At 38.4% G+C, this 14,761-nt stretch overlaps 4 protein-coding genes across 5 annotated transcripts; all 4 read left to right on the top strand.

The window, feature by feature from the left end:
- Positions 1–245: 245 nt before the first annotated feature.
- On the top strand, positions 246–3,161 carry LOC144542102 (uncharacterized). The gene is made up of 4 exons (XM_078287452.1): positions 246–361; positions 1,075–1,386; positions 1,471–1,761; positions 2,661–3,161. Exons 1-4 carry the CDS (start codon positions 313–315, stop codon positions 2,786–2,788), a joined length of 780 nt encoding a protein of 259 aa, XP_078143578.1. The 5' UTR covers positions 246–312; the 3' UTR covers positions 2,789–3,161.
- A 198-nt stretch (positions 3,162–3,359) lies between these two features.
- Positions 3,360–6,498, top strand: LOC139928906 (uncharacterized). Of its 2 annotated transcripts, none has more exons than XM_078287451.1 (4): positions 3,360–3,795; positions 4,541–4,852; positions 4,937–5,227; positions 6,128–6,498. In XM_078287451.1, exons 1-4 carry the CDS (start codon positions 3,747–3,749, stop codon positions 6,247–6,249), a joined length of 774 nt encoding a protein of 257 aa, XP_078143577.1. In that variant the 5' UTR covers positions 3,360–3,746; the 3' UTR covers positions 6,250–6,498. The 2 variants fall into 2 exon arrangements, with proteins under 2 accessions (XP_078143577.1, XP_078143576.1); XM_078287450.1 differs by having other exon boundaries at positions 3,361–3,795; positions 6,122–6,498.
- A 370-nt stretch (positions 6,499–6,868) lies between these two features.
- Positions 6,869–9,914, top strand: LOC144542153 (uncharacterized). The gene is made up of 4 exons (XM_078287865.1): positions 6,869–7,253; positions 7,999–8,310; positions 8,395–8,685; positions 9,580–9,914. Exons 1-4 carry the CDS (start codon positions 7,205–7,207, stop codon positions 9,705–9,707), a joined length of 780 nt encoding a protein of 259 aa, XP_078143991.1. The 5' UTR covers positions 6,869–7,204; the 3' UTR covers positions 9,708–9,914.
- An 807-nt stretch (positions 9,915–10,721) lies between these two features.
- LOC139928878 (SLAM family member 5-like) lies at positions 10,722–14,290 on the top strand. The gene is made up of 4 exons (XM_071921586.2): positions 10,722–10,853; positions 11,599–11,910; positions 11,995–12,279; positions 12,911–14,290. Exons 1-4 carry the CDS (start codon positions 10,805–10,807, stop codon positions 13,018–13,020), a joined length of 756 nt encoding a protein of 251 aa, XP_071777687.2. The 5' UTR covers positions 10,722–10,804; the 3' UTR covers positions 13,021–14,290.
- Positions 14,291–14,761: the final 471 nt, after the last annotated feature.

Below are 14,761 nucleotides of genomic sequence, written 5' to 3'. Positions count from 1 at the left end.
TTAAACTAAAATTAGATTTCTTGATGGATGCTGTGCAATTAATCAAATTTCAATCTTCCTCCACAAAACTCAAGCAGTAATACAGCAGTCTGTTCAGACAGGAACTCTTGAATAGAGAGTTACTTGGTTGCATGATAAAGACAAGGCTGAACACATGCAGAATGTTCCTGTGGTTTAGACCGGAAAAACACAACTTTCACAAAGTGTTGACCCTGCAGTGTGTTTATGAGAGCAGAGCAGAACTCAGTACATCGGTTCAACAGCTAGTCTTCCTTCACTACACAAGAGACATCTACACAGTGAGACTCTATAATGTCGATCTTTCTGATCCTGGGACTGCTGGTCTGCATAGAATCACCAGGTAGGATGAGAATCCTCCATCTGTTGAAATGTTATGAACAGATATTATAGCAACGATACCTGAGCAGGCTTTCTTTACTGTGATTATTGGTGTGACGGTGATGATAATGGCATGAGGCGCGGCACTGAGCGCCGTGGGCAGAACTGAAGAATCCATAATCACAGTAAAGAAAGTCCACAAAGGATATTTACATTCTAGTAAAATGTAGTTAAGTTAAACACATGTATACGTATGCAACTGAAGTAGAATTTCAATTAGTTATTATTAATTGAGTTGGGAGACTTGGAATCCAGGAAGTCCAAAAACTTTTTTGTTTTCTTAAAAGTTTGAAGAAATGCATGAAGAAATACTGAGTCATTTCTGTTACTGCTGTGGGAAACTGAGTAATCATGGGTTGGCTTTAAGAGAACTTAGCTTTTTCAGACACATTTGCTAAAACCAAACTCAGTCAGTTCAGTTAAACTAAGATGTGAACATGCTGTAATGAAGAGCAGCAAGAGCAACAAAAACACAAAGAATACAGATTCTTCAAAAACCAACAGCTGATCTCTTGACTAGGATAAATTTGACTTATCATCCCTGTCTGTGAGGTTCAGTGCTGTGAGCTGTGTGTTAAGTGATGGTTCAGTTTGACAGAAATAAAAAGTGTTTATTATTGACTAAATACCCATACATGTGATTTTGATCATGTTATCTGTCTATTAATTTTACAGGCTCCAGTGCTGTGAGCCATGTGTTTGTGCTGAAGGGAGAGGATGTACGTCTGGATGTCCAGAAACCTGATCTTCTGAGAGGAGACTTTATTTTGTTTTCATGGACATTCAAAAGCAAATACACTGTGGTAGGATTATCTTCTAAATCAGAACCAACAGTCCATAAAAAATACACAGGAAGGGTTGAGTTTTCTACTGAAGATTACTCTTTGGGATTGAAGAATCTACAAGAAGCCGACAGTGGAGTTTTTACTGCACAAGTGATTGGGGATCAAAACCACAGAGTTGCTGAACACAGTGTCACAGTTCAAGGTAGGTTCCTTAACGTTTCAGACTTTGACAGAGAGTAGTACCTGCTGTCCTGTTTCTAAAAACCTTCAAACCTCTGTCTTCCAGAGCGAGTGTCTCCACCTGTCCTGACAGTGGGCTCTGTCCCCTCCAGCTCAGACTCCTGTAGCCTCACTGTCACCTGCAGCGCTCAGGACTCTTCCATCAGCAGCACTGTTACATGTGACACCCAAACCTGCTCTCAGGAGGGAGGAGAGAGGTCAGAGGTCATGAGCTCTGCTGCCTCCCTCTATGTCTACCTGTCCAATGGCTCAATCATCTGTAACCATAGCAACCAGGTCAGCTTGAGCACAGACATGAAGAAGATTGAACCTCTCTGCCAACTCAATCAAGTCTCTGGTAAGACAGAAAGACAGACTGACATGCCGACACTGCAGATTTGAGTTTTATTTCTATAAACATTTCTCAAGACAGAGCTGCAGTGGAGGCAGAAACAGTCTGATTGGTTGAGTTATTAGTTTGTTAACATGAGAGACACACATGCGGTCATAGTAACTCGTTCCTTTGTTTCTTTTTAGAGGTGACATGTTTTATAAGCTCCTTGGACTTGTTTTTTTATCATCTCATCTGCACAATCTGCAATTTTTCTTAACTTTGTGCCTTAGAATTTTTATCTATGCAAATAATTAAGAGTGCAAAAATATCCCACTTAAACAGAAGTAGTGTTACTTTGCTGACATTCTGTTTAAAGGGACATTAAATAATCTATGAGCTTTATCACCCTCTATCAGCCACCAGTAGGAATTGCACATCTGCTCTTGTTAGTGTCCTGAAATTTGTTTTGTTCAAAAAACAGAAAACGGGATGGAAAATGAGTTTTGAAAGCCAGAGATCTCAGCACCGGGTGAAGGTATACCCTATAAACCACAGCATGTTATGGTCATTTGCTATGAGGCAGTAAGAATCAACCTTGGTGTAAAAATCTACTTGAGTGAAAGTAAAAGGTAGCTCATTAAAAAATGTACTCAGAGTTAAAGTTACTGGATTGCTTCTTTACAAAAGAGAACAGCTGTCAAAACATACTTAAGTAAATGTAAAATGACTGATTAAAAAAAAAAAATACAGTACAAAAAGTTGAAAAAGGTTTACAAAAAGAACAACTGCACAAAAATCTACTCATTTACAGTAACTGGAATGTCTGTAATTCATTATTTCCTCCTGTGCTGTAGAGTCAGAGTCTCTGCTGGAGTGTCAGTGTTGCAATGAAATAACCTGCTGTCCTGCTTGTTGTGCTCCAGGTTCAGAGAGAGTCTCTGGGATCTCAGCTTGTCTGGTGAAGACCGTCCTGCTGTCTGTCGGTCTCATCATCATGGTGTCGGCCGTCATCAGCGTCCACCTGCTGGACCGGCGCAGAAAGCACGAGTGAACCAACGATTCTCCACCGACCGAACTTTCATCTCCCTGTTTACATTTTACATTGTAGGCATTTAGCTGACGCTCTCATCCAGAGAAACTTGCAGTGAGTGCAACAGTAGTTTAATGTTAAATTCCAAGATCATCGACAGTACAAGCAACCAGTTGTAAGGAATGTGAGAGTCAGAGTTGCAGCACCTAGAAAAAACTTAACCAAATATTCCTGTGACTGTAGAAAGATCATGTATGATATAAGTGCTAGATAAGTGCTAGTTTTGTCCTTTTTTAATTGTCCACCTTATATTTGTTAAGAAAAGTGCAATTGAACAGAGCTGTTATCATCATTATTGTTCTTTTACCTTCTCTCCTTGTTAGTACCATTATTATTAGTAGTAATATATGTTGTATAATACAGTAATTTAGTTGCAGTATTTGATTTATCACGTTTTTCTGTTTTCTCTGCTTAATTAGTAAATCATTCGTTAAGCGCCTCGTGAACAATTATCTTATCTCTCTATATATATGCATATAAATACTGTTTTCTTTATAGAAAACTAATTGTCTTCACAGAGACAAATGTGCATAAAGTGTCCAGTAAATTACTATATTGTCTTGTCTTCTGATAATAAAAAAATATGCTTATCTATACAGTGTAATAGACAAGTTTTTGATTTGTGAGGAGTACATGCAGGAAGTGTAAAGCAGTAAAGAAGTTTGTCTCCCTGTATAGAAAAAGGTTTGAATTAAATGCAGTGATGCTGGAAGCCTAATTTATGAGCATGTAAACAATAAAGTATGTTTTTGAAACTAAAACTAGATTTCTTGATGGATGCTGTGCAATTAATCACATTTCAATTTTCCTCCACAAAACTCAAGCAGTAATACAACAGTCTGTTCAGACAGGAACTCTAGTCTTCAACAGCTAGTCTTCCTTCACCACACAAGAGACATCTACACAGTGAGACTCTATAATGTCGATCTTTCTGATCCTGGGACTGCTGGTCTGCATAGAATCACCAGGTAGGATGAGAATCCTCCATCTGTTGAAATGTTATGAACAGATATTATAGCAACGATACCTGAGCAGACTTTCTTTACTGTGATTATTGGTGTGACGGTGATGATAATGGCATGAGGCGCGGCTCTGAGCGCCGTGGGCAGAACTGAAGAATCCATAATCACAGCAAAGAAAGTCCACAAAGGTACATTTACATTCTAGTAAAATGTAGTTAAGTTAAACACATGTATATGCAACTGAAGTAGAATTTCAATTAGATTTCATCAAATTTGTTTCTCTGCTCAATTTCTAATATAATGTTGGAGTTGGGAGACTTGGAATCCAAGAAGTCCAAAAACTTTTTTGTTTTCTTAAAAGTTTGAAGAAATGCATGAAGAAATACTGAGTCATTTCTGTTACTGCTGTGGGAAACTGAGTAATCATGGGTTGGCTTTAAGAGAACTCAGCTTTTTCAGACACATTTGCTAAAACCAAACTCAGTCAGTTCAGTTCAAGCTAAGATGTGAACATGCTGTAATGAAGAGCAGCAAGAGCAACAAAAACAAAAAGAATACAGATTCTTCAAAAACCATCAGCTGATCTCTTGACTAGGATAAGTTTGACTTATCATCCCTGTCTGTGAGGTTCAGTGCTGTGAGCTGTGTGTTAAGTGATGATTCAGCTTGACAGAAATAAAAAAGTGTTTATTATTGACTAAATAACCATACATGTGATTTTGATCATGTTATCTGTCTATTAATTTTACAGGCTCCAGTGCTGTGAGCCATGTGTTTGTGCTGAAGGGAGAGGATGTACGTCTGGATGTCCAGAAACCTGATCTTCTGAAAGGGGACTTTATTTTGTTTTCATGGACATTCAAAAGCAAATACACTGTAGTATCATTATCTTCTAAATCAGAACCAACAGTCCATAAAAATTACACAGGAAGGGTTGAGCTTCCTATTAGAAATTACTCTTTGGGATTGAAGAATCTACAAGAAGCCGACAGTGGAGTTTATACTGCACAAATGATTGGGGATGAAAAGCATACAGTTGCTGAATACAATGTCACAGTTCAAGGTAGGTTCCTTAACGTTTCAGACTTTGATAGAGAGTAGTACCTGCTGTCCTGTTTCTAAAAACCTTCAAACCTCTGTCTTCCAGAGCGAGTGTCTCCAGCTGTCCTGACAGTGGGCTCTGTCTCCTCCAGCTCAGACTCCTGTAACCTCACTGTCACCTGCAGCGCTCAGGACTCTTCCATCAACAGCTCTGTTACATGTGACACCCAAACCTGCTCTCAGGAGGGAGGAGAGAGGTCAGAGGTCACGACCTCTGCTGCCTCCCTCTATGTCTACCTGTCCAATGGCTCAATCATCTGTAACCATAGCAACCAGGTCAGCCGGAGCGAGGACATGAAGAAGATTGAACCTCTCTGCCAAGTCAATCAAGTCTCTGGTAAGACAGAAAGACAGACTGACATGCCAACACTGCAGATTTGAGTTTTATTTCTATAAACATTTCTCAAGACAGAGCTGCAGTGGAGGCAGAAACAGTCTGATTGGTTGAGTTATTAGTTTGTTAACATGAGAGACACACATGCGGTCATAGTAACTCGTTCCTTTGTTTCTTTTTAGAGGTGACATGTTTTATAAGCCCCTTGGACTTGTTTTTTTATCATCTCATCTGCACAATCTGCAATTTTTCTTAACTTTGTGCCTTAGAATGTTTATCTATGCAAATAATTAAGAGTGCAAAAATATCCCACTTAAACAGAAGTAGTGTTACTTTGCTGACATTCTGTTTAAAGGGACATTAAATAATCTATGATCTTTATCACCCTCTATCAGCCACCAGTAGGAATTGCACATCTGCTCATTGTTAGTGTCTTGAAATTTGTTTTGTTCAAAAAACAGAAAACGGGATGGAAAATGAGTTTTGAAAGCCAGAAGCACCGGGTGAAGTTATACCCTATAAACCGCAGCATGTTATGGTCATTTGCTATGAGGCAGTAAGAATCAACCTTGGTGTAAAAATCTACTTGAGTGAAAGTAAAAGGTAGCTCATTAAAAAATGTACTCAGAGTTAAAGTTACTGGATTGCTTCTTTACAAAAGAGAACAGCTGTCAAAACATACTTAAGTAAATGTAAAATGACTGATTAAAAAAAAAAAATACAGTACAAAAAGTTGAAAAAGGTTTACAAAAAGAACAACTGCACAAAAATCTACTCATTTACAGTAACTGGAATGTCTGTAATTCATTATTTCCTCCTGTGCTGTAGAGTCAGAGTCTCTGCTGGAGTGTCAGTGTTGTAATGAAGTAACCTGCTGTCCTGCTTGTTGTGCTCCAGGTTCAGAGAGAGTCTCTGGGATCTCAGCTTGTCTGGTGAAGACCGTCCTGCTGTCTGTCGGTCTCATCATCATGGTGTCGGCCGTCATCAGCGTCCACCTGCTGGACCGGCGCAGAAAGCACGAGTGAACCAACGATTCTCCACCGACCGAACTTTCATCTCCCTGTTTACATTTTACATTGTAGGCATTTAGCTGACGCTCTCATCCAGAGAAACTTGCAGTGAGTGCAACAGTAGTTTAATGTTAAATTCCAAGATCATCGACAGTACAAGCAACAAGTTGTAAGGAATGTGAGAGTCAGAGTTGCAGCACCTAGAAAAAACCTAACCAAATATTCCTGTGACTGTAGAAAGATCATGTATGATATAAGTGCTAGATAAGTGCTAGTTTTGTCCTTTTTTAATTGTCCACCTTATATTTGTTAAGAAAAGTGCAAGTGAACAGAGCTGTTATCATCATTATTGTTCTTTACCTTCTCTCCTTGTTAGTACCATTATTATTAGTAGTAATATATGTTGTATAATACAGTAATTTAGTTGCAGTATTTGATTTATCATGTTTTTCTGTTTTCTCTGCTTAATTAGTAAATCATTTGTTAAGCGCCTCGTGAACAATTATCTTATCTCTCTATATATATGCATATAAATACTGTTTTCTTTATAGAAAACTAATTGTCTTCACAGAGACAAATGTGCATAAAGTGTCCAGTAAATTACTATGTTGTCTTGTGTTCTGATAATAAAAATATGCTTATCTATACAGTGTAATAGACAAGTTTTTGATTTGTGAGGAGTACATGCAGGAAGTGTAAAGCAGTAAAGAAGTTTGTCTCCCTGTATAGAAAAATGTTTGAATTAAATGCAGTGATGCTGCAAGCCTAATTTATGAGCATGTAAACAATGAAGTATGTTTTTGAAACTAAAACTAGATTTCTTGATGGATGCTGTGCAATTAATCATATTTCAATCTTCCTCCACAAAACTCAAGCAGTAATACAACAGTCTGTTCAGACAGGAACTCTAGTCTTCAACAGCTAGTCTTCCTTCACCACACAAGAGACATCTACACAGTGAGACTCTATAATGTCGATCTTTCTGATCCTGGGACTGCTGGTCTGCATAGAATCACCAGGTAGGATGAGAATCCTCCATCTGTTGAAATGTTATGAACAGATATTATAGCAACGATACCTGAGCAGACTTTCTTTACTGTGATTATTGGTGTGACGGTGATGATAATGGCATGAGGCGCGGCTCTGAGCGCCGTGGGCAGAACTGAAGAATCCATAATCACAGCAAAGAAAGTCCACAAAGGTACATTTACATTCTAGTAAAATGTAGTTAAGTTAAACACATGTATATGCAACTGAAGTAGAATTTCAATTAGATTTCATCAAATTTGTTTCTCTGCTCAATTTCTAATATAATGTTGGAGTTGGGAGACTTGGAATCCAAGAAGTCCAAAAACTTTTTTGTTTTCTTAAAAGTTTGAAGAAATGCATGAAGAAATACTGAGTCATTTCTGTTACTGCTGTGGGAAACTGAGTAATCATGGGTTGGCTTTAAGAGAACTCAGCTTTTTCAGACACATTTGCTAAAACCAAACTCAGTCAGTTCAGTTCAAGCTAAGATGTGAACATGCTGTAATGAAGAGCAGCAAGAGCAACAAAAACAAAAAGAATACAGATTCTTCAAAAACCATCAGCTGATCTCTTGACTAGGATAAGTTTGACTTATCATCCCTGTCTGTGAGGTTCAGTGCTGTGAGCTGTGTGTTAAGTGATGATTCAGCTTGACAGAAATAAAAAAGTGTTTATTATTGACTAAATAACCATACATGTGATTTTGATCATGTTATCTGTCTATTAATTTTACAGGCTCCAGTGCTGTGAGCCATGTGTTTGTGCTGAAGGGAGAGGATGTACGTCTGGATGTCCAGAAACCTGATCTTCTGAAAGGGGACTTTATTTTGTTTTCATGGACATTCAAAAGCAAATACACTGTAGTATCATTATCTTCTAAATCAGAACCAACAGTCCATAAAAATTACACAGGAAGGGTTGAGCTTCCTATTAGAAATTACTCTTTGGGATTGAAGAATCTACAAGAAGCCGACAGTGGAGTTTATACTGCACAAATGATTGGGGATGAAAAGCATACAGTTGCTGAATACAATGTCACAGTTCAAGGTAGGTTCCTTAACGTTTCAGACTTTGATAGAGAGTAGTACCTGCTGTCCTGTTTCTAAAAACCTTCAAACCTCTGTCTTCCAGAGCGAGTGTCTCCAGCTGTCCTGACAGTGGGCTCTGTCTCCTCCAGCTCAGACTCCTGTAACCTCACTGTCACCTGCAGCGCTCAGGACTCTTCCATCAACAGCTCTGTTACATGTGACACCCAAACCTGCTCTCAGGAGGGAGGAGAGAGGTCAGAGGTCACGACCTCTGCTGCCTCCCTCTATGTCTACCTGTCCAATGGCTCAATCATCTGTAACCATAGCAACCAGGTCAGCCGGAGCGAGGACATGAAGAAGATTGAACCTCTCTGCCAAGTCAATCAAGTCTCTGGTAAGACAGAAAGACAGACTGACATGCCAACACTGCAGATTTGAGTTTTATTTCTATAAACATTTCTCAAGACAGAGCTGCAGTGGAGGCAGAAACAGTCTGATTGGTTGAGTTATTAGTTTGTTAACATGAGAGACACACATGCGGTCATAGTAACTCGTTCCTTTGTTTCTTTTTAGAGGTGACATGTTTTATAAGCCCCTTGGACTTGTTTTTTTATCATCTCATCTGCACAATCTGCAATTTTTCTTAACTTTGTGCCTTAGAATGTTTATCTATGCAAATAATTAAGAGTGCAAAAATATCCCACTTAAACAGAAGTAGTGTTACTTTGCTGACATTCTGTTTAAAGGGACATTAAATAATCTATGATCTTTATCACCCTCTATCAGCCACCAGTAGGAATTGCACATCTGCTCATTGTTAGTGTCTTGAAATTTGTTTTGTTCAAAAAACAGAAAACGGGATGGAAAATGAGTTTTGAAAGCCAGAAGCACCGGGTGAAGTTATACCCTATAAACCGCAGCATGTTATGGTCATTTGCTATGAGGCAGTAAGAATCAACCTTGGTGTAAAAATCTACTTGAGTGAAAGTAAAAGGTAGCTCATTAAAAAATGTACTCAGAGTTAAAGTTACTGGATTGCTTCTTTACAAAAGAGAACAGCTGTCAAAACATACTTAAGTAAATGTAAAATGACTGATTAAAAAAAAAAAATACAGTACAAAAAGTTGAAAAAGGTTTACAAAAAGAACAACTGCACAAAAATCTACTCATTTACAGTAACTGGAATGTCTGTAATTCATTATTTCCTCCTGTGCTGTAGAGTCAGAGTCTCTGCTGGAGTGTCAGTGTTGTAATGAAGTAACCTGCTGTCCTGCTTGTTGTGCTCCAGGTTCAGAGAGAGTCTCTGGGATCTCAGCTTGTCTGGTGAAGACCGTCCTGCTGTCTGTCGGTCTCATCATCATGGTGTCGGCCGTCATCAGCGTCCACCTGCTGGACCGGCGCAGAAAGCACGAGTGAACCAACGATTCTCCACCGACCGAACTTTCATCTCCCTGTTTACATTTTACATTGTAGGCATTTAGCTGACGCTCTCATCCAGAGAAACTTGCAGTGAGTGCAACAGTAGTTTAATGTTAAATTCCAAGATCATCGACAGTACAAGCAACCAGTTGTAAGGAATGTGAGAGTCAGAGTTGCAGCACCTAGAAAAAACCTAACCAAATATTCCTGACTGTAGAAAGATCATGTATGATATAAGTGCTAGATAAGTGCTAGTTTTGTCCTTTTTTAATTGTCCACCTTATATTTGTTAAGAAAAGTGCAATTGAACAGAGCTGTTATCATCATTATTGTTCTTTTACCTTCTCTCCTTGTTAGTACCATTATTATTAGTAGTAATATATGTTGTATAATACAGTAATTTAGTTGCAGTATTTGATTTATCATGTTTTTCTGTTTTCTCTGCTTAATTAGTAAATCATTCGTTAAGCGCCTCGTGAACAATTATCTTATCTCTCTATATATATGCATATAAATACTGTTTTCTTTATAGAAAACTAATTGTCTTCACAGAGACAAATGTGCATAAAGTGTCCAGTAAATTATTATATTGTCTTGTGTTCTGATAATAAAAATATGCTTATCTATACAGTGTAATAGATAGGCTTTTGATTTGTGAGGAGTACATGCAGGAAGTGTAAAGCAGTAAAGAAGTTTGTCTCCCTGTATAGAAAAATGTTTGAATTAAATGCAGTGATGCTGCAAGCCTAATTTATGAGCATGTAAACAATGAAGTATGTTTTTGAAACTAAAACTAGATTTCTTGATGGATGCTGTGCAATTAATCACATTTCAATCTTCCTCCACAAAACTCAAGCAGTAATACAACAGTCTGTTCAGACAGGAACTCTTGAATAGAGAGTTACTTGGTTGCATGATAAAGACAAGGCTGAACACATGCAGAATGTTCCTGTGGTTTAGACCGGAAAAACACAACTTTCACAAAGTGTTGACCCTGCAGTGTGTTTATGAGAGCAGAGCAGAACTCAGTACATCGGTTCAACAGCTAGTCTTCCTTCACTACACAAGAGACATCTACACAGTGAGACTCTATAATGTCGATCTTTCTGATACTGGGACTGCTGGTCTGCATAGAATCACCAGGTAGGATGAGAATCCTCCATCTGTTGAAATGTTATGAACAGATATTATAGCAACGATACCTGAGCAGGCTTTCTTTACTGTGATTATTGGTGTGACGGTGATGATAATGGCATGAGGCGCGGCACTGAGCGCCGTGGGCAGAACTGAAGAATCCATAATCACAGTAAAGAAAGTCCACAAAGGTATATTTACATTCCAGTAAAATGTAGTTAAGTTAAACACATGTATATGCAGCTGAAGTAGAATTCCAATTAGATTTCATCAAATTTGTTTCTCTGCTCAATTTCTAATATAATGTTGGAATTGGGAGACTTGGAATCCAAGAAGTCCAAAAACTTTTTTGTTTTCTTAAAAGTTTGAAGAAATGCATGAAGAAATACTGAGTCATTTCTGTTACTGCTGTGGGAAACTGAGTAATCATGGGTTGGCTTTAAGAGAACTTAGCTTTTTCAGACACATTTGCTAAAACCAAACTCAGTCAGTTCAGTTAAACTAAGATGTGAACATGCTGTAATGAAGAGCAGCAAGAGCAACAAAACACAAAGAATACAGATTCTTCAAAAACCATCAGCTGATCTCTTGACTAGGATAAATTTGACTTATCATCCCTGTCTGTGAGGTTCAGTGCTGTGAGCTGTGTGTTAAGTGATGATTCAGTTTGACAGAAATAAAAAAGTGTTTATTATTGACTAAATAACCATACATGTGATACTTTGATCATTTTATCTGTCTATTAATTTTACAGGCTCCAGTGCTGTGAGCCGTGTGTTTGTGCTGAAGGGAGAGGATGTACGTCTGGATGTCCAGAAACCCGATCTTCTGAGAGGAGACTTTATTTATTTTTCATGGATATTCAAAAGTGAATACACCGTCGTAGCATTACCTTATAATGCAGAACCAAATATCCACAAAAGATACACAGGAAGGGTTGAGCTTTCTACTAAAAATTACTCTTTGGGATTGAAGAATCTACAAGAAGCCGACAGTGGAGTTTATACTGCACAAATTATTGGGGATAAATACCACAGAGTTGCTGAATACAATGTCACAGTTCAAGGTAGGTTCCTTAACGTTTCAGACTTTGATAGAGAGTAGTACCTGCTGTCCTGTTTCTAAAAGCCTTCAAACCTCTGTCTTCCAGAGCGAGTGTCTCCACCTGTCCTGACAGTGGGCTCTGTCTCCTCCAGCTCAGACTCCTGTAACCTCACTGTCACCTGCAGCGCTCAGGACTCTTCCATCAGCAGCACTGTGACATGTGACACCCAAACCTGCTCTCAGGAGGGAGGAGAGAGGTCAGAGGTCACGACCTCTGCTGCCTCCCTCTATGTCTACCTGTCCAATGGCTCAATCATCTGTAACCATAGCAACCAGGTCAGCTGGAGCGAGGACATGAAGAAGATTGAACCTCTCTGTCATCAAGTCCCTGGTAAGACAGAAAGACAGACTGATATGCCGACACTGCAGATTTGAGTTTTAGCTCTACAAACATTTCTCAAGACAGAGCTGCAGTAGAGGCAGAAATAATCTGATTGGTTGAGTTATTGGTAGTTATTGGTTTGTCACTGTGGCAAACACACATACAGTCATAGTAACTCATTCCTATGTTTCTATGGAGGTGAGATGTTTTTACAAGCCCCTTGGTCTTGTCTTTTTTTGTCATCTCATCTGCACAATCTGCATTTTTTCTTAACTTTGTGCCTTAGAATTTTTATCTATGCAAATAAATAAATTCTGAACATGATTAAACCACCTTGTTGGGCTGCAGAGGTGGAAAGAGTACCAAAATATCCCACTTAAATAGAAGTAGTGTTACTTAAATTTTGTTTAAAGGGACATTAAATAATCTATGACCTTTATCAACATATCAGCGACCAGTAGGAATTGCACATCTGCTCTTTGGGAGTGTCTTGAAATTATTTTTGTTCCAAAACAGAGAATGGGCCGGATAGTTTAATTACAGTAACAGGAATAACTGTAATCTGTTACTTTCAGTGCTGTGGTGTCAGAGTCTCGGTGTGTCAGTATTGTAACCTGCTGTCCTGCTTGTTGTGCTCCAGGTATCTCAGCTTGTCTGGTGAAGACCGTCCTGCTGTCTGTCGGTCTCATCATCATGGTGTCGGCCGTCATCAGCGTCCACCTCCTGGACCGGCGCAGAAAGCACGAGTGAACCAACGATTCTCCACCGACCGAACTTTCATCTCCCTATTTACATTTTACATTGTAGTAAAAGTTGTAAAGAATGGGAGGGTCAGAGCTGCAGTACACTGAAAATACCTAACAAAATATTCCTGCGACTGTTGAATGATCATGTGTGATAGAAAATGGTCAATAAAAGCACATGAGAGAGGTAGAAAGGACCAACGAAAGGACAGAAGTGCAGTCTTAGACCTACAGATAAAGCTCTTTTGACTATTAGTAGTCTAGATTAAAGAGGTAATCCACAAAATCATCTTTGTTTTATTTTGTCTCCATCTTTGTTGCTCAGCGCTCATTGCTGTCTCTGCACTGCACTTCCCACAGATCACCTGTCAATCAAACAGTGTGGGCGGGACTGTGTTGGATTTTCTGTCGATGCAGTTTGAGTTTCTGCAGGTGGCGCTCTTTTCTTTGTTCAGCCATGGTGGATATCACTGCTCATGCTAACTACCCAGTTCTTCTTCTGTTTATTCCAAACAAACCGCTGTTGCTGTTGCTGATGCTGGAAATGTGAAATGCTTCACCTCCTGTGATCCAGAGGATTTTTTTTACTGCAATGTAAAAGCTTTCATGAACTGGGTACAGGTTGAATTGTGATTGTGTTATATTGATTGATAGAGAATAGCAAAATGGACATTTGTTGATATGAAAATGATGCAGATAATTACTTTAACGTCAAAGGTGGTCGAGCATTTGCAGTCAGGAGATCTAAACTTTGGGACAGTCTTCAGGAGAAATACATTTGCAAATTCTAAAAACTCATCTATTTAAAATTGCATTTTGCTCACTATATGTTTTTTGTTTTTGTTTTTGTTTATTTTGCTGATCAGGTCTTAATGAGCTATGGTTAATGGAGACAGCAGTACAAGTCGCTTCATTAGAACTGATCCTTTGTTAATGTGTTCTGTCCTCTTTTAATTGCCCACTCTGTAATTGTTAAGAAAAGTACTACACAACAGAGCTATTATCATTATAATTTGTTTTCTGTTTCTTTATATTAGCATTATTATTAGTGGTAGTAGCATTTGTTGTAGTAGTAACATAGTAATTTAGTTTTTGATTTCTCTTTATATTATGTTTTCTTCTCTGAATTGCACTGCATGATTAGCAAATCATTCTTATGTTGTGTTTATTTTAAATAAACATATATAGATATGTCTTTACAGAAAACTCATTCATATCTTTATATGGGCAAATGTGCATAAAGTGTCCATTAAATTACTTTATTGTCTTGTCTTCTAATAAAAATATCAATATGTATAAATAGACAAGATTTTCATCTGTGAGCAGTACATGCAGGAAGTGACTGACTGTGGTTTAAACAGGAAAGAGAATAAACGCCCACAGGCTAAAGAACAGTACCCTAACCCATAGTTAGTAACAGTGCACATGAATAGAGACCAGTGCTATTCTACAGGGACAAATCTCCCATTACGTCCACAGTTTACCATATTGTAAGACAAGCTTAATGCTAAAATATTTTGGAAAACAATCTGATGGGCTATATGAATAACTGGTAGACATTTACAGACTAGTATATAGAACATTGTTATGGAAATTCATATTGGTCACTTGTCTATCAAGGAGGGACAGTGAAAAAATAAAAGCCTCTGAGTGTGCAGCATCTTGTCTGGCCTCCTTGAGTATTAAAAGACCTAAACTGCTATCTATACATGAAGAGAAAGGTAGCCAAACAGCAGGTTGGAGAAATA

The sequence above is a fragment of the Centroberyx gerrardi genome, chromosome 13, assembly GCF_048128805.1.
Source record: "Centroberyx gerrardi isolate f3 chromosome 13, fCenGer3.hap1.cur.20231027, whole genome shotgun sequence".
Lineage (NCBI taxonomy): Eukaryota > Metazoa > Chordata > Actinopteri > Beryciformes > Berycidae > Centroberyx > Centroberyx gerrardi.
The sequence above is the reverse complement of the archived record's forward strand: the minus strand, read 5'-3'. Positions and strand labels throughout refer to the sequence as shown.

What these genes read in the sequence shown, in the direction of transcription:
- LOC144542102 (XM_078287452.1), top strand. Translation starts at nt 313, where the DNA reads ATGTCGATCTTTCTGATCCTGGGACTGCTGGTCTGCATAGAATCACCA. An exon ending in GGTCTGCATAGAATCACCAG is followed by an intron (nt 362 to 1,074) that starts GTAGGATGAGAA and finishes TTAATTTTACAG; the next exon opens with GCTCCAGTGCTGTGAGCCAT. An exon ending in ACACAGTGTCACAGTTCAAG is followed by an intron (nt 1,387 to 1,470) that starts GTAGGTTCCTTA and finishes TCTGTCTTCCAG; the next exon opens with AGCGAGTGTCTCCACCTGTC.
- LOC139928906 (XM_078287450.1), top strand. Translation starts at nt 3,747, where the DNA reads ATGTCGATCTTTCTGATCCTGGGACTGCTGGTCTGCATAGAATCACCA. An exon ending in GGTCTGCATAGAATCACCAG is followed by an intron (nt 3,796 to 4,540) that starts GTAGGATGAGAA and finishes TTAATTTTACAG; the next exon opens with GCTCCAGTGCTGTGAGCCAT. An exon ending in ATACAATGTCACAGTTCAAG is followed by an intron (nt 4,853 to 4,936) that starts GTAGGTTCCTTA and finishes TCTGTCTTCCAG; the next exon opens with AGCGAGTGTCTCCAGCTGTC.
- LOC144542153 (XM_078287865.1), top strand. Translation starts at nt 7,205, where the DNA reads ATGTCGATCTTTCTGATCCTGGGACTGCTGGTCTGCATAGAATCACCA. An exon ending in GGTCTGCATAGAATCACCAG is followed by an intron (nt 7,254 to 7,998) that starts GTAGGATGAGAA and finishes TTAATTTTACAG; the next exon opens with GCTCCAGTGCTGTGAGCCAT. An exon ending in CCAAGTCAATCAAGTCTCTG is followed by an intron (nt 8,686 to 9,579) that starts GTAAGACAGAAA and finishes GTTGTGCTCCAG; the next exon opens with GTTCAGAGAGAGTCTCTGGG.
- LOC139928878 (XM_071921586.2), top strand. Translation starts at nt 10,805, where the DNA reads ATGTCGATCTTTCTGATACTGGGACTGCTGGTCTGCATAGAATCACCA. An exon ending in GGTCTGCATAGAATCACCAG is followed by an intron (nt 10,854 to 11,598) that starts GTAGGATGAGAA and finishes TTAATTTTACAG; the next exon opens with GCTCCAGTGCTGTGAGCCGT. An exon ending in ATACAATGTCACAGTTCAAG is followed by an intron (nt 11,911 to 11,994) that starts GTAGGTTCCTTA and finishes TCTGTCTTCCAG; the next exon opens with AGCGAGTGTCTCCACCTGTC.